General features: G+C 32.1%; 1 protein-coding gene across 1 annotated transcript in view; it reads left to right on the top strand.

The window, feature by feature from the left end:
- LOC136987494 (mucin-6-like) overlaps positions 1 to 22,292 on the top strand; it is a 294,367-nt gene that overhangs the window by 172,161 nt on the left and 99,914 nt on the right. The window contains exon 34 of the mRNA XM_067285227.1: positions 8,607 to 8,689. Within this exon, the coding sequence (XP_067141328.1) occupies positions 8,607 to 8,689 (83 nt within the window). The remainder of the gene's footprint in view (positions 1 to 8,606; positions 8,690 to 22,292) is intronic.

The following is a 22,292-nucleotide window of genomic DNA, read 5'->3' as shown; positions in this document are numbered from 1 at the left end:
TGGGAGGATGCCAAAATTCTTGCAAAAGTACACTCGCCAACGTTGTCATCCATAACGGAGAAATGCGAAATTTACTGAGCAAGTTTGTCTGGCAGATGTTTAAATTATAAAGATGCGACGGGGTTACCGTCATCCTGGAAGTACATGGTAAAAAGTAACACACATAATAATGCTTCTACAGAGGCTCAGTAGATATCTGGGTTAAAGGATAAGGAATTTGTCCTTAATGTTTACGGCCAGTCACCGTATTTTATTTGCATTTACATTTGTTTTTTATTTCGATTTTCTTATGGTATTTTTGGTGTTATACTTGTTCTATTCGTTTAATTTAAAATGTATGTTCTAATTTAGTTTAATTTTGAACGTGTTCGATTTTGTATTAGAGTCGAACAACTGTAACCTGAGGATGGCCCATAAAGTGGGCCGAAAAAGTTAGTTATACGTAATAAATATTTGTTCTCAGCAATAAGGTGTATTGGATGTATCTAGTATATTTAGTAAGAAGGCTGAGTTTGAGTAAGTGATTAGTTGTGGTAAAATTTATTTTTTCCCCTATAACATCGAATGCGTAGTTTTAGTACTTTTGTATGCCAACATTAAGGTTCTTTACCCATTCTTGGGTGAAGGAATAAAATTACTAACTGTGTCACTTTGCCATTGGGTTCACACTTTTTCAACTGGCTGACCAGATAAAGATTGCCATCTTTTTCTCATGTTTCTAACATACAAATAGCAGGCCCATTTCACAGAAAAAGTACTTTCAGAATGTGTCTGATTGGAAGGACATTCACATGTTTTATTGTCTAATTCTATAAACAACCAACTTTAAGCTGTGTCCAAGTTTTCAACATAATGTTTCGAACATAAGAGATATGTATATATAGAGTGTTATAACATGTCATATTTAACGTGCAACACTATAAAATACAAATCAAGTATATAACGCTATCGAATACACAACATTTAATTTTAACTAAAAGCATACAAAAATAAACTGTAAACAACATTGCAATGCATCACACATTCAAAATATGTAATAGTGAATTTTACAAAGTGTTCATTTAATGAATAGAAAAAGTAAATATTATTATTTTCTTAGTTTAACAATTATCATTTTAAAATGTAAACTTATTTTAAAGTAATTAATTAACCTGTTATCTCCTTGTGACTAGAAAGAAACATTTATTTATAGCCACACAAAACGTTATTTGTCTAAATTATAGGCCATCTTATGGCAAGACTATTTGCAACAGTGATTATGGAATGTTTTAAAATAGACCATTTAAAGAAGTAAACATTTTAACATTTTCATTACAGTTAAGTACAACTATCAACTGTAATATCAGTTTCAAAATAAGTACAATAAAAATAAATGTGAAGGCACGAAAAAGAAAGAACCAAAATAATAACATTAATATTTTCCCCAACAAAAACAAAAAATGTTAAAGGATGTGATTAGATCTTACATCCCAGATTCACTTTCTTTCCACGGTGACACATCGAATTTGTCACAGGAACCTAACGAAAAAATTTGCTATTGGACATAGAAATTAAAATTACCAAAATGACATGAAAAGTGAGGGGGCAGACCCCCAAAACAAAAGAAGGAAATTGGCGACAACTAGAAGAGTTGGTCGATCATCTGGAGTTGGTTGGTCAGAAAGTTTGCTATCTCGTTAGTAGCACTCGAGTTACAACTCTTACTTTGGGAGCAGGGGGTGGGGTGGCCCTGCGACCCAGCTGATGTCTGGAGGACACAGAAAATTTTCCAGGCTTTTCGACAACCTCACTAGAAAGATTAGCCAAATCATACATAACTTCACTTTCCTCTAGGGGTTCTCTCCTTTGTGCTGTCCCTATGTGCGAGTGTTTTCTCCTTTTGTGCTGTCCCTATGCGCTGGCACAGTAAGTGCGAAGGCACGCTCGTACAGCTAGCTTGGTTCCTTACTCCTGTTTGTTTATACGGTTTTACCAACACGCTCAAAGTTTGTTGCAAAATTAACTGTTACTTCACTCTCAATTTTTTCATTTATGTATGTGAAAAAATATATATCTGCATACCTGTAAATTTATCTGTCTTTATTCCCGGTAGTGTCCAAAGCGGAATCGGGCTATGTACTAAAATTGGTACCTAATAAATTTAAAATGAATGAATTAATTAATGAATATCTCATTAGTAGCCAGCCTTGACCCTCTCCGGCAGTTTTCCTACCTCAAACTATTTCGAATATCAAACGATTTATTCTTTAAGACAAGAACTTATCTGGATAACTATCCCTTTGTCCAGGGACATCTTATCAACATTTGCACCTCTACCTAATATTTGGAACTTCTCCAGCAAAACCATCATTTATCCACACCCTTAAAGTCCCTAGGATAGGGTTCATCTCTTTATTCTTCTAAGAGCCGCTGCTAACTAGAGCTTTGAGGTCATGCATAAATTACGTAAGTTATTTTGGGGTGGGTGGGGTCAAGGATTTCATATGATTTCTTACTCAGGGGTAAGGGGTAATAGACCTCGTCTTACGTAATATTCTTATTTTGTGATCTTGTTGAGTGGTGGAGTTTTGAATTTGGCAGTTTCTGTTAAGAACTCTCCTTGTACAAACGCCATCTCGTGTGAGGTGATAAAATAATAATGCTAGCAGAATCATGCTCCACACATTTTTTATTATTGGAGAAAGGTGTGTAGTGGTTTCTTTCTCTTTTATATATTAGAATAAGTTCACCAAAGCTATGGGTGTATAACACTAACCAATCAGCAGTTATCGACATATGTAGATGTCGCTCACTGCTGGGAAATTGTGTGGCAGAGCTGAACGATGAATAATTCATATCAAATACCTGTATCATTTTGTGAAATCGTAGAATTTTCATGAGTAGTTGGATTCTCCAACTGTATTTTGGAATACCCTTTAGTTCTCGAGAAATTACAATAAAAGAGAGGAAATTGAAACAAATATGTAATTTTAGAAGGCGATCTATCGATATAAATCGAATTTAAACCTCCGGCCGTCATCTGATTGGTTAGAAAATTAATATTTCTAGTTGGCTCATGTCAGAAAAAAAGTATGTGTGACTTCTGTAAATCATGCTGTTGCAAGAGCTCTGATGCAGACATGGAAAAGCGACAGCCTATGTAATCACTGTAACAGTCCTCTGACCTACTTTTTGTGAAAAATCAACATTAGAATAAAACTAGTAATTTATACTAAAACAATCTTTTATAATATTCGTAGTAGTTTGTAAAACTTGAATTTCAATTTATTAGGTATTATTTAGTTCAGAAACATTATAAATACGTTATTAAATAGGAGAATAACACAAAAATTTATTTTTTGTATAATACAATTTACAAAATCAAAAGTTCGTATATCGTAATATTATGAAAAAACTAGATTGAAACTTACAAAGTCTACTAATTTGCTTAAAATCAGTTTATTATACAACTGTCCATATGCTTGCTTTCATCAGTTTCCTCAAACAAAAATCGAAAACTTCAATTCCTCCTGTAAATATTTGAAGCGCCAATACTATTCGAATGATATATTATTATGTAAAGCCTGAATTTTACATAACTGGTAAATGTGATCACAAATATAACCGAAAAATATTTTCGATATAAATACTAGGCCATAAAAAACAAAATTCTTGAAGTATAATTTTTTCTAACATTTTCTGATTGAATAATATGTAATAATATTTTTTTATGTTAGTCTTGCCATATTCTACATATATTTGTTATATTCACATCCATTTAGTTTCATCTAATTACACTTAAAAAAATCTACCAACAAATTAATTTACAAATAAAGGAACTACAATAGAGAGTTGTTAATCTGAATCCCGGTAATCGGAATTACCGGAAATCGGAACGATTTTTAGTCGGACTTTGTCGTGCTGAATCGAACATTTTGATACTAGATTTACTTCTAAAGTATAATTTTCATGTTTTTATATTCTTCAATATATTTATTTTGTTTGTACAAAATTAAGAAATAATTTTTAACGATATGATAGCCTCGATTATTATTAAAAAAATTTTTTAGGCTTAAAATCGATAAAATTCAACACGAAGCGACACGCAACGGAGAAAAATTTGAACATCGGACAGGTTAATATATTTTTGTACATAATCGGTAATCTGATCGAATCACTAATCTGAAGAACCGCAGTCCCTAAATGACTCTAATTAATGACTCTCTACTGTACTTTCTAATTGAACTTTGTATTCTTCTTTGACATTGTTTTAGATAATAGCACTAAATCAGTAGCAATGATAATTAACAGGCTGATAAACATTAAAAAACTTAAATGTTATGAAATTAAACTAGATAATTATATGCACAAATAAATTAGTAATCTAATAATACATACTTTGATTCATATCCATGTATTATGTCCAAAGATCAGTTCTTGCTTGTTGTCGAAAAAATAAATTATTTTCAACTTTTCATTCTGTAAAGAATCATATTTTGAAAATCAAGTTCTAAAAATTCACAGTAAACTTTTCACCTTGTATCCATTAAAAACATTGAAAATGTACTGATCCACATAAGAAAAATTTATCACAGTGAACTTCGAAAGATAACAAGAAGTTACAAACAACAAACTGCACTGTATGAAATCTGTTGCAAACTGATGCATATGGCATAATTTGAAAAGCTTCTTTCTGTACAATGTCACATGACCAAAAGTTAAATTATTCAAGGATAACAAAAAAAGTTTTAAAAAGTTCTTTCATGAAACCCGAGAAATTTAATTAATACACAATAACTAATTTGTTTAATAAAGATTAATAATTTACCATTATAATTATGCAAAAATTAGATACAAAAAAGATCACTGCACAAAATCTCCCACTAACTATACGTCATGAAAGAACTTACAACGTCACGTGGCATTGAAGCTTTCCTGCTAAACAGTGAAAATTTTCATAATTTTGGAGTTTAGACTATTCACAAAAATAAAATATTTTTGAAACTATCTTTAAATCCTTTAATCTACAGTGGACACTGGATCATTTTTAACTTTGAAAATTTTTACCTACTTTTACCTTGTTTTAAGAAGTTTATTCTTCTAAACCATTATTACTGTTACTTTTGTGGTCAAATTAAAGGATTTAAATATAGACTCAAAAATATTTTATTTTTCGTGAATAGTCAAAATTTCAAAATTATGAAGAAAATATCTAGAGTAAACTTGAGAATTGTGACTAAAAGTTTTATATAATGATTTTTTTAATCCAGTCAAATTTAAATAATATAAAATGTCAAGATCTGTTTAATAAAGATTAGTAATGTACTATCACTAATATGCAAATTAGATATGAGAAAAAACTGACTGTGGGAAATCTCCTGCCAGATTGATAAATATAGAAAGATCACATGACCGAAAGCTAACACCAAGAAATATAAACAAATATTTTTAAAATTTAAGTTTTGTGTACAAATTAATAAATTGTAAGAAATATCATCAAAGATGACAAAATAATTTTCAGTTTACATAAACTGTACAAAAAGAATTATTTCTTCGTAAGAAATCGATATGCACAAATAAATAATAATTATTTAATAATGCTTTTATCCATTTTAAGTTTATATTGTAAAATTTAAGCTATTTAATTTGTGTTTTGATTTTATAATTTAGAGTTTCTGAGTATTTTACTGTGAAATTAATTTAATAAACAGAAACAAACATATGCTATTAAATATAAACAGGACACTACAATAATTTTTATGTAAATTGAGTGTAAATACAGAAAAAACAAATTATATTATATCAAAGGTGGGACGAATAAGATGACATCCTTAAAACAGATCTTATAATTCATTGTATTTACAGCCTGGTTCCTACTTTGACTGTTTTATGTTGGTAAAAAGTTAATGATCTAACAAACAAGTAAATTTTCTAAGAGAAAAAAAAATAAAAGATTAAAACACAATACTCAAACAAAAATATTCATGTATGTCAATGTTAAAAATGTATATTTTTTGATATTTGAAGTAATAAGCCAGAAAAAGCAGACAATCACAGGGATATTCTATATGACTCTCCAGGACATTCTATAATTCATTTCAGATTTTTAATATCGACAAACATAAATATTTTTGTGTGTGTGAATATTATATTTTGATACTTCTATCTTTCTTCACTAAGAACATGAACTTTTATCTTAAAACATTAACTTTTTACCAACATAAATCAGTCGATGTAGGAACAGACTGAAAATGACAACAAATTATAAGCTCTGTTCTTGGGATGTGAGCTTGTTTGTCCCATCTTTGATATAATTCGTTTTTTTGTATTTACACTCAATTTACAAAGAAATTATTGTATTGTGCGGTTTATATTTAATAGCTTATCTTTGTTTCTGTTTATTAAATTAATTTCACAGTAAAATACTCAGAAACTCTAAATTATAAAATCAAAACACAAAGTAAATAGCTTAAATTTTACAATATAAATTTAAAATGGATAAAAGCATTATTAAATAATTATTTTTTATTCATGCATATCGACTCCTTTCAAAGAAATAATCATTTATTGTACAGTTTATATAAGTTGAAAATTATTCTGTCGTCTTTGATGAAATTTGTTACAATTTACTAATTTCTACACAAACATTAAATTTTAAACATATTTCTTTATATTTTTGGTGACCACGTGACCAAAAGCTATTTTTATCTTGGCTGGACATTTCACAGTGATCAATCTTATATCTAATTTGCATATTTGTAATAATATTTGTGATAATCTTTATTTAACATATCTAGACATTTTATATTATTTAATCTCGACTGGATTAATGAAATAATTATACAAAATTTTTAGTGTTTTGCAGGAAAGCTTTAATCCCACGTGAAGTAAGTCATTCCATGGTTAGCAGGAGATTTTGTGCAATGAACTTTTTTATATCTAATTTACATAATTATAATGGCAAAGTATTAATCTTTATTAAGCAGATTTAGTTATTGTGTATTAATTAAATTCATCGGGTTTCAAGTAAAAATTGTAAAAATCTTTTAGCGTTTATTCAGAAAAACTTTTGTCACGTGATGACATTGGACAGGAGCATTTTCATTTTGTCTATTGTATATGCATCAGTACAGCCCAGATTTCGTAAAGTTCGGTTTGCTGTTTGTATATTCTTATTATCTTTTGAAGTTCAGTTCAATAAATATTTATTACGTGGATCAATACATTTTCTGTTGTTTTAATGGATATTTTAAGGTGTAAATTTTGCTGTGAACTCGTCTACAGAAAAAAAAGTTGAAAATAATTTATTTTTCGACAATTAGCAAGAACTGATGTTTGGATATATTAGTAAAATATAAATGAAAGTATGTATTATTGGACTACTGATTTATTTGTGCATTTAATTATCTAGTTCTGGTTTCGAAAAACATTTATGTTTTTTAGTGTTTATAAGCATGTTCTTTAGACATGTCTACATGTCTATTTAGTGTTATAGCGAAGACCTACGTCAAAGACTGATTGGAGGATTTAAGAACTTATACTTTAACAATCTGATTTGATCATTATGGTTAGTGTTTATGTGTATCGTTGTACTGTAAATTTCTTCCTTTCATTATGTTAGAGAAAGTAGGTCGCACATTGGATTGCTGACTTACACTGTTTGCTTTTTCAGAGTTTAGGCGATTTTTTCACTAAAGTGTGTTTTAGGAAAATTATGCTTGTTCTTCTGATGCATGCCAATGATGAATATTGTGTTTAAAATTAAATATCCTTCAGTGATAACATATGTAATAAATCTGAAGTTGAATATAAAAATATTTCTACATTTTTTAAATGTTTTGTTGTTTCTTAAACTTTAATTTATTTAAATTTATTATGTGTAAAGTAAGTTTATCTACCAAATGCTAATATTGTAAACCGCTTTAATATTTCGGTGTAAATTTGAACAACGAATTTTAAAATTTTAAATAAAAGATACACTGAAATTTTCATTTATTTACAATGACTACGTCACTTCTACAGAAAGTAGAAGACAAAACAACCTTCACCCACATTTCTGTCTGGGGGGAAAGGCCGTCAGGCATCGTAGTTGTAAACATAACAATCCTTACGTCATCTACTGTTATGGATGTAATTTGTTAACTGTCAATTACATTCTCTTGAATTTGATTCGCAGGTTGTAAAAACTCGCCATGACTTAAATGCCTGAAATTTTAAAAAAATTATTTAAAATTGAAAATAAATTCAAAACTTTTGAAAAAAATCGTGACAGATTGGAAAGTCATAAAAGAATTAATTATAAATTTAAAAGAAAGATTTTAGCAAAAACTTACCAAGAAACAAATTTACATTTAAAGAAATTATGTAACATTAAAGAAAGATTTTTTTACTAGACGTAACTGTGTGAAAAAATTTTTCCTAAAAGGAAACAAGAGAAGTGTTTGGAAAAATTTTTAAAAAATCTCCCACGCTTCTCCACAACTAAGTGGTAGCCCCACATCTGACTATTCCCTTGTTAAGAGGTTATTAAAAATCAAATGATGTCTTAATTCAAAGCATTGTGAAATAATATTAATAATAATAATAATTATTATTAAAACATATTTAACACAAAACATATTTTACAGTTGCTCCATGTAATGAATTACTAAATATCACCACAAAAATTGATAATTTTACTATTGACAATGGTGAAGAAAAGTACATATTGGTAAGTACTGTTTCTTGATATTGAAATTCATTAATTTTTTAGCAATCCATCGTTGTATTGAAAAAGATGGAGCAATCTTATAAACATTACAAGACGAATAACATTTCTACCTAATCTAAAGGTAAATGTTAGCACCTGTATGATATAAACGTGCGGATTTATGAGCAAGTTACCCTTTAAAAACAAATGGTTTTTTAAGTAAAAATTACAAGAAAACATGGCCGGTGTTATTACATTTAATAATATAAAAAATATAAATACGACATGGTAAAGTTAAAACTTCGTCCTTTGTCCTTCTTTTTGCCGTTTACACCATCAACAGTCCTCAAAGTTACACAATCCCTCGGAGACGACCTTTCTTTAGAGGCTACTGCCTTTGTGAAAAGATGTAAAGTAGATAACAGCGTTTTCTGGTGTTGCGCCACAGTAAAAAAATGTAATATTCTTACTGTGGCGCAACACCAGAGGACGCTGTTATCTACTTTACATCTTTTCACGGAGGCAGTAGCCTCTAAAGAAAGGTCGTCTCCGAGGGATTGTGTAACTTTGAGGACTGTTGATGGTGTAAACGGCAAAAAGAAGGACAAAGGACGAAGTTTTAACTTTACCATGTCGTATTTATATTTTTTATATTATCAAATGGTTTTTTTCTTTGAAAGTAATATAGTATTCATGCTGAAAAATTTTATCTCAACTGATTATAAAAATTTTTTGTGTGCGATTTGAAAATTTTTTACATATACTCTATTTTATACAATAACTATACAATTCTTGTAGTATTAAATTATAATCCTATATTATATATATAAAACCGAATGAATGCCTGTCTGTCTGTCTGTCTGTGTGTGTGTTTGTCTTTGATGCATTACTACACCATTTATCTGATTGCCATGAAACTTTGGGAAGTTGTTTAATACACTATCGCGAAGGTTTGTGGCATACGTGAAGACCACCATTTCTCTCTCCCAAAAATATCTTTATATATGGATTAAGGATTTTATGTCCAACAGATGGCGCTAATTCTGATAACCTAAGTTGGCTTTTCTGTGAGGTATTAGGCTTTTCTGTGAGAATGGACTAAAGCAGATCATTTTCTATCTCTAAATAAATAAAATAATGTTGGATTGTTCCTACTAATTCCTTTGAAATTTTGACAAAATGTTGCATTCGAATACGCACGTGTTTTTATATAATATACATGTCGAAATTTCCCCCACTGGGAGGAGATAAAGAGGATTAAAGCTTACCGTGAAGAACTTGGTTTCTATTATACTATTTTAAATGCGGTTTTTTGCGTTTTAATAGGTTTTACGTCAACAGAATATACACTAAAACGGGATTTTTCGATATTTCCCAGCGGGGAGAGGGACAGGATGAAGGCTTAATGTGAAGAACTTGGCTTTTATTATACTATTTTAGATGCGTTTTTGATATCATTTTAATAGGGTACGTTAAGAGAATGTACACTAAAAACGAATTTTTTGAAATTTCCTCTACAGGGGAAATGTTATACATTTATAATAGATACATTTTGAGCAACAACAACGCGTGGCCGGGTCATTTAGTAATCCTATAAGAATTATGTAGCTTTATAATAAATGAATGCAAATATTATTTATGAAATAATGCTTCTTATTTTGATAAAATGTTCCTTACATTCTATTATAGTTAGTTAAAATCTGCACTCTTGTACTAGGTGTGACAATTTAATTTCTGGAAAGCAACTTTAAAACTGTTCACTAGTGGCTAAAGCCATCTTCAAAGTACTTTCTTTGTGCATGTACACACTGACATAAACGGCATTCCCATTTCTGAAAGTAGGCATAAAACTCATTTTCTGGAATACTGTGGAGTGGCAGTTCTCACTTTCTGTTGGGGATTACAGCTACTGAGAACTAGAGCTTTGGGAGAGGAAAACGTTAGCAAATTTTCACTAGTGTGAGGACTCGAACAGGTGTTGACTGGGAAATCAGAATGAGGGGTATCAATCGAAGGGTGTGAAATCTCCTTTTCAGACCCGAATAGGAAGGATTAAATGTCTTGATTGAACAATGGAAGTTTTTGTGTAAATTAGTTAACAATAAAAATGAATAAATTCAAGGAAAACATTGCTGGAGAGGTATCGTATCCACTCTCGACAGTTACCTCTCTTGCCCCCTTCATCGGATTTCGAATTTTTACCAGATGACGATGAGAGACCAATGGAGAGGCAACTATGGGTAAAAGCAGCATAAAACCACAAGTTTCAAGGATGTTCAAGGTTCATTATGTGTAGTCTTTCCCTATTGGTCGTGTGTGCTCCCGAAAAATTTGGGTAAGGAATTTTGGACCTCGTTGAAACGCCCCTGTCGTCTTCTGTGTCATCTAACGACTTCCAGGTCTGTCGTTTTGTCCAGAGAAAGTCTGCCAGAAGCTGTACTATACTCCCCGGAGCCTAGGAAATATTTCACTGTCTTTGCCCAACTGCAATTAATGAGGACACGGACATTTCAAACTCTATTTGAACTTTATCCTTGCACTTCGTGTTGTGACACCTCTTCAATCAAGAAAATTTGTAAGGAAATTTATATACAGTAGAGCATCGTTTGTTTGAATCAATTGGGGTTGGGGTTGTGTGGATTATTTATATTTTGGATAACTGATTATGTACGAAAAAACATATTAACCTATCTCATGTTGAAATTTTTCTCCTTTGCATGTATATGGACCACCTCCCGAAAAATTCCTGGGGATTTCTCCACCCGTTCGGATTCGGACCCGGGTCCCCAGAGCGGAAGGCTGCCACCTTCACCGCTCGGCCATCCGGCCTAGATGTTTTTCATTCTATTAAAAATAACATTAAATATTATAATGAACACACACGTGAATGCAAAGGAACCTTTGTATATTATAAGTGTTTTTCGATCTTCTATGTAACCATAATATTTAAATTACTACTTCTAAAATTTTAAAAATAATTCTTTTCTACTTTACGAAATTCCGTAATAAATAAACTGCCACATAAAATAAAATACGAATTAGTGAGTTCTGAAAATAACACAACGGGGAAAACTAGCAAAAATTCACTTTTTGCAAAAATACTGAAAGTGGTATTTTCCATATGCTTTTCATGTATTTATGGCCGAAGCATGAATTTTCTTGAGGATCAAAAAGTATACGATCCAGAGATGTTGCAAGAAAAGGACAATCTGGATTAATCGGTAATTACATTTGTACAATTGATTGGCTGATTAATACTCTTTCTGTTTTAAGATAATCTAATAATTTCTGGCTCTATTATACATAAATACTTTTTAAATATCTGCAGTTGTTTTAAAATTTTTAAAACTTATCAAACATTGTATTGTTCTTTTAGATTTTTCTATTTTACCAACTTTGTTAACTTAATACGAAATAATAGACGAATTGTTTTTTATTTGTACCAATCTTCACATTGCCATTGATACTTGTATTTTTTCAATTTGTACAGTTATTAAGTGTAACACAAGTAGAAAAAAAATATTAGTCTCTGCTTTATTTAAAACAATGATTAATTTCTTTTTTAATTATGAAAAACAACATTCAGGCAATAAATTAAATTCAATATTCTTAATTAGTATAATATTATCATTATTATTAGTTGTAAAAATAATTCTTATAGCTTAACACAAAACTTTCATTCTTCCAAACAATATGCTGCATCAATAAAATTATCTAAAGGATAACTTGTAGAGATAATTTGTATCAACTAACTTAGGATTTCATTTTATTAATTAAAGCAATTAAATTAAAATTATTGCATATATCATCCAAATTCTGTAAATATTCTCTTCTTATACTTAAATTCACTGGATTTTGCATACTAAAATCTGCAACTGCAGTTGGTTTTATAACTGTTTTAGTCTTGGTTGTGCCATGATTGGGAAACTGCTTTTCAACGAGTAGTTGTAGGAAATTTCTACAAACCAACTGTTTGACAGTGAGCTAAAACATAAGCATTTTGCAAGATGTTACAAAAACTTAAGCTTGCAACACATGAACGTTTCCACGGATCAGGAGTTGTGTATTTGTATATATTAAAAGTTATCTGCAATGAAAAGTAAAATTAATATTAATATCTTATTTGCTAATACAATAATAATATAAATAGCAATAATACATTTTAACAACATAAAAATTACTAAAGCTCGCATTAAAACTGCAATAGCTTAACCATAAATCACTTGAAATATTCTGTCCTAATAAAATCAATTCTAGGTGAAGTACCTGTTTTAATTCTGCGATATTATAAAATAGAAGCTTCGTGTTATCATTACTACGTGTTATCAAGTACAAAACTTTATGTTAGTCATCCTTGTCCTTTATGTTATCATACTGTTTATCAAACTACAGGATGTTCAAAACTATATGTGAGAAATGTAAAGGCAGATAGAGGAAACCTAAATAAGCAGATTTGGTAAAGAAATGAGGGTGCAGAAATGCAGCGTTGAAGTGCTAGCACGTAAGGCAGTATTAACTACAGGTGAGCGAAAAGACAAGTAAAGACAAAGAAAAGCAACAATTTATTTATCAAGCAGTTTACAATAGCTGCTCGAAAGAATGACCACCATCAGCGATACAGGATTCACAGCAACGGCGCATGGATTGGCGTACATTAGTAAAAACGTCAGGCATGTTATGCACAGGCATTCCAGCAGCAACAGACAATCGAGCAACCAGATCTTTTTCAGATTATGGGACTATCATACAACATGCTTTTAATGTGCCCCCAAAAGAAAAAATCCAAGCACGTCAAATCTGGGGATCCACTCGCGCACAACTCCTGATGTAGACGCTCTAATATTCGGCGATTCGGCTGATTCCTACCCGGAAATCGCTCCATGTACTGTACATGAGCAGTCGTTCCATTTCCTTGTCATCCAAGGCGTTCCATTTCCATACATGAAATGCATGTCCGCAAGCTCGGCATTGGTGTAACGGTGCATGTTGCTAAAAATCCGTGCGAGAAATGACGATTCAAACCAGCTAAGTGCTTTCATTTGCCTAACCAAACAGCGCCCTCTCGCGGCATTTCCGCACCCACATTCTTATACGAAATCTGCTTATTTAGCCCTCTACCTGTCTACCTGCCTTTACATTTCTGACATATTGTTTTGAAACACCCTGTATATTGAGAAAAATCCGATCTCCATCTGTCTGGATAATTTCACCTTTGTAATTATAGCAAATGTCTTTTCGTCTATGATTAGTCTATCATATCGTTATTTAAAATTCCTAGCTTCTTTTAAACACATTTCTTTATTGTAGAGTGTTAATTTGTTTTTGACAGTTTTGAATTCGTCGAGTTGACATTGTTAATGAATGTTACTACATTTATGAATATCTAAATTACTAACATTTTTATAAACTGTTCATTTATTTTCAAAACTAATCAATAATCACAAATAAATAGTCTTTTCTATTTGGTTTAAATTTTCCAATTTTATGTTCTAATTTTATAAACTTTTCGTGTAAATTATTACATATTGTATCAATTTTTGTAATTGATTTGTCACTTTTAACAACCTTTCTCTTTATCCGTTTGAAAGAGAGATAGCATCGATTCAAAACCTACCAAAGTAGTGTCTATATTTTCAATTCATGCTGGCATTCCATCTACAGGCTCTAAAACAATTTATAATTTACTATTTTAAGAAGCTTGTAATTTCAACAAAAGTCGAATTCCTTCTTTAACGTTAATCACCTTTTCGGCAGTTATATAAGAAAAGATCAATTGTTCCCAGGGCTGCAGTCGGTAAAAAACACTCGACTTCGAGTCCTGATAATTTTAGTAGGCTGACTCTGACCCTGTCTCCAGAAAAATTAAATACCAAGAAATTTTATGAGGGCAGAGACGCTCATAGGAGGTATCCTACTATGAACTCTAAAAAGAGCCCCGGCCATTTACACGAATTCTTTTATAATTAGTATTTTCAAAATTTAACTTACATTAATATTTATTTTTATAAAAAATTAACTTTTTCAAAATATTTAGTAACAGGAAAAACGTGGGCAATAAAATTCTACTTCTACGTATTTTTATTCTACAGCATTTGCACTTCAATTTTATCCTTCCAGAAAAGTTAGTTCAACTAAAAGTGTGCGATCTAGCTACTTCAGCTATTTGTTCAGAAAATATAAATATATACTCTGATTAATTAGTCTGGCTCATTCAGCAAAATAGGGAACTTATTTCGAGTAGAAAGAATAAAGGAATGATTCAAAAATATTCAAATTCAATTAAGTCAAAATAATTTAACTACTGAACACAAATACTACAAAGAAAACTACGTATTTAATAAATTAAATTGCTGCATTTTGTATGTAAAATAAATAAATTATATCAAAATACTAAAACATTTTTAAAAATTAATAAATATAAAATATTTTTTTTCATTTAAATAAAAAATACTAAATTAAATTTAAAATGCATAATCAGTGTCGACACATTTTTTCCAACTCCGACTCCACAGCCCAGATTGTTCGGTTATCTAACCTGAGAAAATTTCTTCGCTTGTCATTCGTTTTCTTCTATTTCCTGAACATCCGTCGTGAGAAAATAGCCTAAAAGTTTTTCTGAAATGGAAAATTTGATAATTTCTAAAAAGAAGCAAAAATGTGTGAAATCACAAGAAAGTAAGAAGTTCACGCCGACAGCCACTACATTCAGAGAGCGTCGCTCAAAAGTTATAACATAGCTTGATATCTTTAAGTATCTGAATTATTTAAAACACATAATAACTCACCTCGACAATCACGAAGAAAACATTCCAAAGAAAGTTTATAGTCATTCTCTAGAGTTAAATGTAGTGTACTAGTTATAAATTCAAATATATTTTGAACAGGATGTTTTGAAAAAGCTGGGAAACGTCGAATATCAATAGTAAGATATCCCGTGTTTTTCCAATAGAGCAGGAAAGTTTTGACAGTCTTATGATAGCGATGGCTCCAGTCTCGTTTACATTCAAACATAGGCGCCCCATTATCTCTCGAGATTTCTTTATGAACAGGGCTAATTCAGTACCAAGAATTAGTGTTAGGATTGAATCTCGAATTATTACTAAAGTGGTATTCAGAAACTCAGAATTTCGAATCAAACACTTATAACTCTAACTCAAGAAGATTGTGGATTAGACGATAAACTTTGGGTTAGGCGCATGCACAAAACGACCTACTTAAGGGAAAAATGGCGACATTCGATGACAACAAAAGTGAGGGTAAGGAGTGTTCTTTAGACTCACACTCCTTACCCTGAAAGGGTAAGGAGTGTGAGTCTAAAGAACACACTTTTTACCCTGAAAGGGTAAGGAGTGGGAGTCTAAAGAATATTTCTTGAATTATATTCCTGTGAATTTCTTTTATGTCATTTCTTGATGATGACAAGCACAAACTAAATATCACTGTGATTCACCTGGAAAAACTTTTGAACTTTACTGCTGATGAAATGAAAACAATTTTTGGATAGCCTGCAGAAGAAATAGCAGAGCAATGAAAAAAAGAAAAAGAAAAACAGACTTCAATATTTAAGATGTAAAGTAAAAGTGTCAAAATGGCTATTACATTCAGATAGTACAGAAAATAAAAAATGAACAGTAAAGATGAAAAAGAAAAGGAAAATAATAAAAAAATACTCCAACTCTACATCCCAGAAAAATACAATGCAAAAGTGAAGCAAAACACATACCAAAATCATTGCAAATAGCAATAATCACTGCTGCAAAATGCACTGATATAAAAGTGTATGAGCTACAGTATCAAATGCAAAATCCATCTGTGCCTTGTGACAAATAAAAATTGCTTTAAAGCATGTCATATGTAAATATAAAATGTTAATTATTGTACGAAAACAGTCAAATAAACCATTTTTACATGAACAGGACAGTTTGCATTTTGTAAAGATAGAGATCCATTGTGTCATATATGACACATACCATTTTTTAATGACCAAAAGCAAAAAAAATTCAAAAAAATGATAATTTACTAACAAATGACACCCAAAAGTCAATAATATAACAAAACTTCAATTAAAATAAATTTTTTTCTAGTAGTGGATCTCAAGAGGTTATGTGAGAAAACAAAGGCCTTTGTTTAACCTGCCGATGAGAACCGTTAATAACTTGATTACAGAAATGGTCAGTGCCACCAATCTATAGCGTAGATAGAAAAGATTTAAATGTATTTTACCTTAAACAGTCAGGCCCACATAACACAGCGGTAAACCCATCTGAAGCCCGTGAAACGCGAAATTCCGGGTCGCGATAGAACGACAGTAATTAATCCAATTAATAAAATTAATATATACAGTATATACCAAATGATAAGAGCTATTTACGATAACCGCTTAACTAAAATTTTTAAATTAATTTGTTAATATGAAGCCGAAACTGCCGAAAGGTGGCTGTGTGGTCTCGGATGATAATCGTTTTTCACTCCGTAATTTATGGACGGAATAGGACAAACGAGACATCAATTTAATCATCGTGACTTCAGTAACCTGAGAAAGACACAAAACTCATAATTACGCCGATATAATGTTGATGTAGTAATCCAAAATAGTAGTCAACACAAACACAATCACCCGGCATGACCGGTAAAGGACTTCCTCAGGCTCGAAAATTATTACAGAAAAAAGAACGATATTATTATTAACTGCAAAAAAATTGGCTTTCTGGTACACTTTAAAATCGTATTCTGCTTCCATTAGGATGGGCAGCTTTTGGTTCTCTCTTGGGATAAACTCTGATCTTTATGTTTTATACGATATTATGAAAGTTACTGGCGTAAATACGTTTACATTCTTTTTCTTTTCAATCACAGGAATCTCTCCAGCGATAATATTGTCTGCAATGAAATCAACTTTAACAACAACAGCTACGTAATCATAAACGTTTACTGCTCATGAGGTACTAATGTAAACCATATTATAGACAATAATCAAAACGTTATTAATAATTTTAGTAACGCCAGGATCATTTTGGTGGGTGACATAAATGCTAACTCACCAGTGTAGGGAAGGGAGCAGCAGGACTAGCGTGGCAAAGACTTCGAGGCGTTCCTTGACTGTAATGGGCTTCTGGCCTTACATAATCCCCTTTCTCCACCTACCTATACCTCGTCCCAGGTGAGAAATAAATTGATATTGCTGCATGTAGTTCGGATTCCTTTTTTGACATCAAAAACTGGAGAGTGTACAACGAAAGTAGCCTAAGTGACCATGCTTATTATACAGGGTGTCCAGAAAGGGTGAGTGCAGTTTAAAAGTAAAATAAAAATAAAAAATGTTCAAAGAAAGTTTTGTTTTTATTTCAATTTATGGTTATTGGATAATTGTTTACTAAAAACGATGTAATCTATACGGCGTCCATTACTCTTCTGGCACTCTTCTAATGCGAAGAGTTCTCAGTACACGTTGAGACATAGCCTGAGATACTGATGCCATTTCTGCTGTGATATTCTGCTTTAATTGAGTTACTGTCCTTCGCTTATTTTCGCAAGTCATGCTTTAATATCACAAGCAGAGACGATTTTTTAAAGCTCAAGGCTTGACTTCTCTTACGAACAGATAATGTTGGATTTTCACTTGTTGATGGCTGGAAAAGTTCGATCGTTTCTTTAACGGCACGTGTGCAATCAGTAATTTGAACTGTAATAGTTGATCCCGACGATTCAAATATTTTAATCCATTTCCGAATGATATTTCGGTGAGGTGAAGTTCGGATCTCATAATGAGCACAAAACAATCACTGTGCAGTAAAGATAAAAGTATTGTTCTGGTAATATGCTCGGACAAAAACGCACATTGTTGACCGGTGAACGGCTCAATCGCTACTACATTTCCACGAACCAAGCTTTTTAGTATAGCATGCCCCCATCCCCTCGCCTGCGCATCTCTCAGTAATTTTAAAAAGTAAGCACTTACCCTTTCTGGACACAATTTAGATAACATAATTTTTAGTAAATAATTTTCCAATAACCATAGATTAAAAATGAAACAACTTTCTTTAAATATTTTTTATTTTTAATATATTTTACTTTTAAACTGCCCTCACCCATTCTGGACACCCTGTGTATCGTTTCAACTAAGTAATATGAATAGTGCCAGAAGTTATGCCGCCCTTAATTTAAGGAACAACATTGCATTCTTTGACTGAGGTAAAATCCAAGAGTTTTTGAAACGAACATCCTTGACTGTACACTGGAAAAAAGGCGATGCTAGATGCACCCTTGAACACAACATCAGTATGATCAAGACCTCTTGTGATATGTACATCTATACAACTATTCTAAACTCAAGTCGGCAACGTGGTTGAGTAGAAATCTCACTGATCTACAAAAAGCCAATAATAAATTAAGAAAAAAATACCAAAATTGTAGTACAAAGCCTAACCGTACAATTTTTATGCAGCAATACCTAGAACATCAAAAGGTATATAAACAAGAAATCAAAGATGCAAAAGTTAATTCCTGAAAGGATTTCTGCACCTCAGCTTCCACCAATCCTTGCGAGTATCTCATCAAACTGTACCAACAAGGTCATGAAGACTCAAATTCTCACTACAAATGACAATGAAACTACAGCAACACCTTTTTTAATGACCTCAAAAGGCAGACGGACTCTCCCTGCATTAACGACAATATTGCCACTATGGCACAACTTATGTGATTAGATGGATACTCCGATTCTCACTGAGAACCTCCCGGCCTGTCAACTTCATGAAATTAACTGAGCTTTTTCTACTCTAAAAAAGGCAAAACTCTCGGAATGGATAAAATTAATGCAAAAATTGCTAAATATATTTGGAACACGATTCCAATCTATTTTACAACTATATACAACAGCTACCTGTACCATGTGATAAATCCAGAAAGATGAAAAGTAGCTAAGATCATTCCAGAACCAAAACCTGGTAGTTCAAACGATTCAAGACATATTTCCTTCTTACCTATATTCAGTAAAGTGTTGGAACGGCTTTTAACCGACTGCTTATCCTGGTCTTTCGAATCCAAGAACATACTATATAAGGTACAATTTGGTTTCGGGCAGCAAAGATCATGCAACACCATTTATCACGCTATCAAGAATATCAAATGCGTTCTTGACAATCAGAAAAACGTTTTGGCCACCAACCTTGATATTTTCAAGGCTTCTGACAGTGCCTGGTGGCCTTTGTTCTCAGGAATATTGGTTGTTCTGAAAATAATTGTAACTTTTTCAGGGATTACCTCAACAACCAGAAGGCATTTCTACAATGTACAGTACATATAGAAAAAATTATTGTTCGTGGCTGTCCACAGGAGTCGGTCTGTGGACCACTCTATGACAATTAACTTTCAATGTTTTCCTTCAAAAAAACTTTGGGCAGAACAGCACCAAGCACTTACGCGGACAACGTTCTCCTTCTAATTTGGGACAGATCTCGTGCAGTATTTGTAAAGAAAAATGAAAGTGATACACTCATGAATATTTATAACTGGGGTGTGAAACACAGACTGGAGTTTAACCCTAAGAAAACCACCGTTGCATCGTTTATAATAAACGTGGAAAGTCCAATCTGCACTTAGGTACAGTACACCAACCACCAAGATGAATGACCAATTAATAAAAGTTGGCAAAACTATTAAATACCTCGGTGTCCTAATGGACCGTTGGCTCTGCTGGGATGACCATATTAAATTTTTCTCTAAACGCTCTAGTTATTTTTTCCAAGCCTTCTGTAAAGTTGCCCGGCATAAATGGGGTCTCAGCTCTGACGCCTTCAGAGTAACTTATGACCATATTTACATTCCTATTATTACTTATGCTAGTAGCACGTGGTGATGGGCCGCTCAAACAGTCCACCTGCACAGGAAGCTTATTAAAGGAAGGCACTTATTCTGATTTCAAAAGTATACAGGACTGTCTCTAACAACAGTCTACAGGTAATCACCAGTAAACCACCCAGTGCAGATGTCATCATCAACCTAAATTATAACTTTTGGAGCATCGAAACAAGAGATAGGTAAGCAATTAACAATGCGCATACAGTAACAACCAAGGATAGCTAACATCGAAATTTGAATAAGCAGTTAAACGTTTTCGCTTAAAAATGTTTCTATTAAAAATACCAAAATAGGCACACAGTTGTTCAGACACTAGAATATGGGCTGGACAAGGCCAACCATACCCCAAAGACAGAACTTCCAGCATTAGCCTGAAGCATACCTACCAACAACTTTATTAACACTGACCCATCCTTCAATGCAGATCTACAGGTCTACACTGACTGCTCAAGTATAAATAACAATATTGGGTGTGCCTTTGTCGCTTTTCAACACAATTAAGAAACCCACGGGTACAGACTTGACAGTTTGTGCGTGGTCGTTGAAGCTGAACTTGTTGCCATAAATATGGCGATTATTAATTGGACCTCACAGGACTGTAATTTCTGAAACGTCTCAATAATAACTGATTGTTTCTTTGCTATTTTGCTCATCCAGAGTATAAAACTTCACCCTATTGCTACCGAAATCCGTAATACCATGTTCACCTCCTCTAATACTTACAGCATCAGCTGGACACGTAAACATCGGGTCACAACTAGAAATGAAATGGCTGACCAGCTGCCCAAGACAACTGCTAGTGTTGATTCCCTCAGCGTTATCTCTAATAAACTCAGCCATTCTACTGTGAAGAAGCTTGTATAAGACAATTTTCTCCATGACTAGCAGAACAAATGGAATGAGAAATGCAATACTATCACTTATAAACTCATCGCAGATAACGAGGCTTATCATAAATAAACTTGATCACCCTTAACCAACACCTTTTTCAATTCTTAATTTAACTGACCATGGAAAATTCTCTATGTATTTTCATAGACTTGTGAACAAAAAAGCCCCCTTTGTGCAATGTGTAACGAAGTACATGGTTCGGACCATTACTTCTCCCAATGTGTCTGCCTGGAAGCAGAAAGACTAATTCTTAAGCTTACTGCTGAAAAAGATAATTTGGATTGGCCGTTCCAACACTAACATTTTTTGAAATTAAAAAGAACTCTTCACTCTGTTCCTACATTTTATTAACAAGTATGAAGTATGCTTCAACCATAACTAAAGGCTGATTTATGTACTGTTTCGGTACGCCCAATCCTAATGTCTCGCCCATTTTCTCTCTCTCTGTGCCATTGGTTTGTTCTGGCAGCATACGGCCACTTCTCTTGTAGCTTGCAATTTTGTACGTTTCTCTTTGTTTTAAGCCGAAACCAATGCTTACCTTTTGTAGTGTCACAATAGCAAGCCACTGCTGTTAACTGTTAATTGTATATATGTAAATATGTTACATTTTAAAATTATTTAATAATATTTATTTTACAATTATTTGCATTCAGTTCTATCTTACTGTAATTTGTATTCTATTCCTTATCATATTTTGTATTTTACTATTTTACTGTTTTGTTTTTTATTCCCGTTATTATTATTCTGTGTATGTGTTATGTATTACTTTTACTGTTAACTGTATCATTTAAATCATCTGTTTTCAAAACTGGGTAGTGCTATGCGGAACTCAGCATGTACATTTTAGTACCTAATAAATTACGTTGAATAA

The sequence above is a fragment of the Centruroides vittatus genome, unplaced genomic scaffold, assembly GCF_030686945.1.
Source record: "Centruroides vittatus isolate TY-2023 unplaced genomic scaffold, ASM3068694v2 scaffold_2342, whole genome shotgun sequence".
Lineage (NCBI taxonomy): Eukaryota > Metazoa > Arthropoda > Arachnida > Scorpiones > Buthidae > Centruroides > Centruroides vittatus.
The sequence above is the reverse complement of the archived record's forward strand: the minus strand, read 5'-3'. Positions and strand labels throughout refer to the sequence as shown.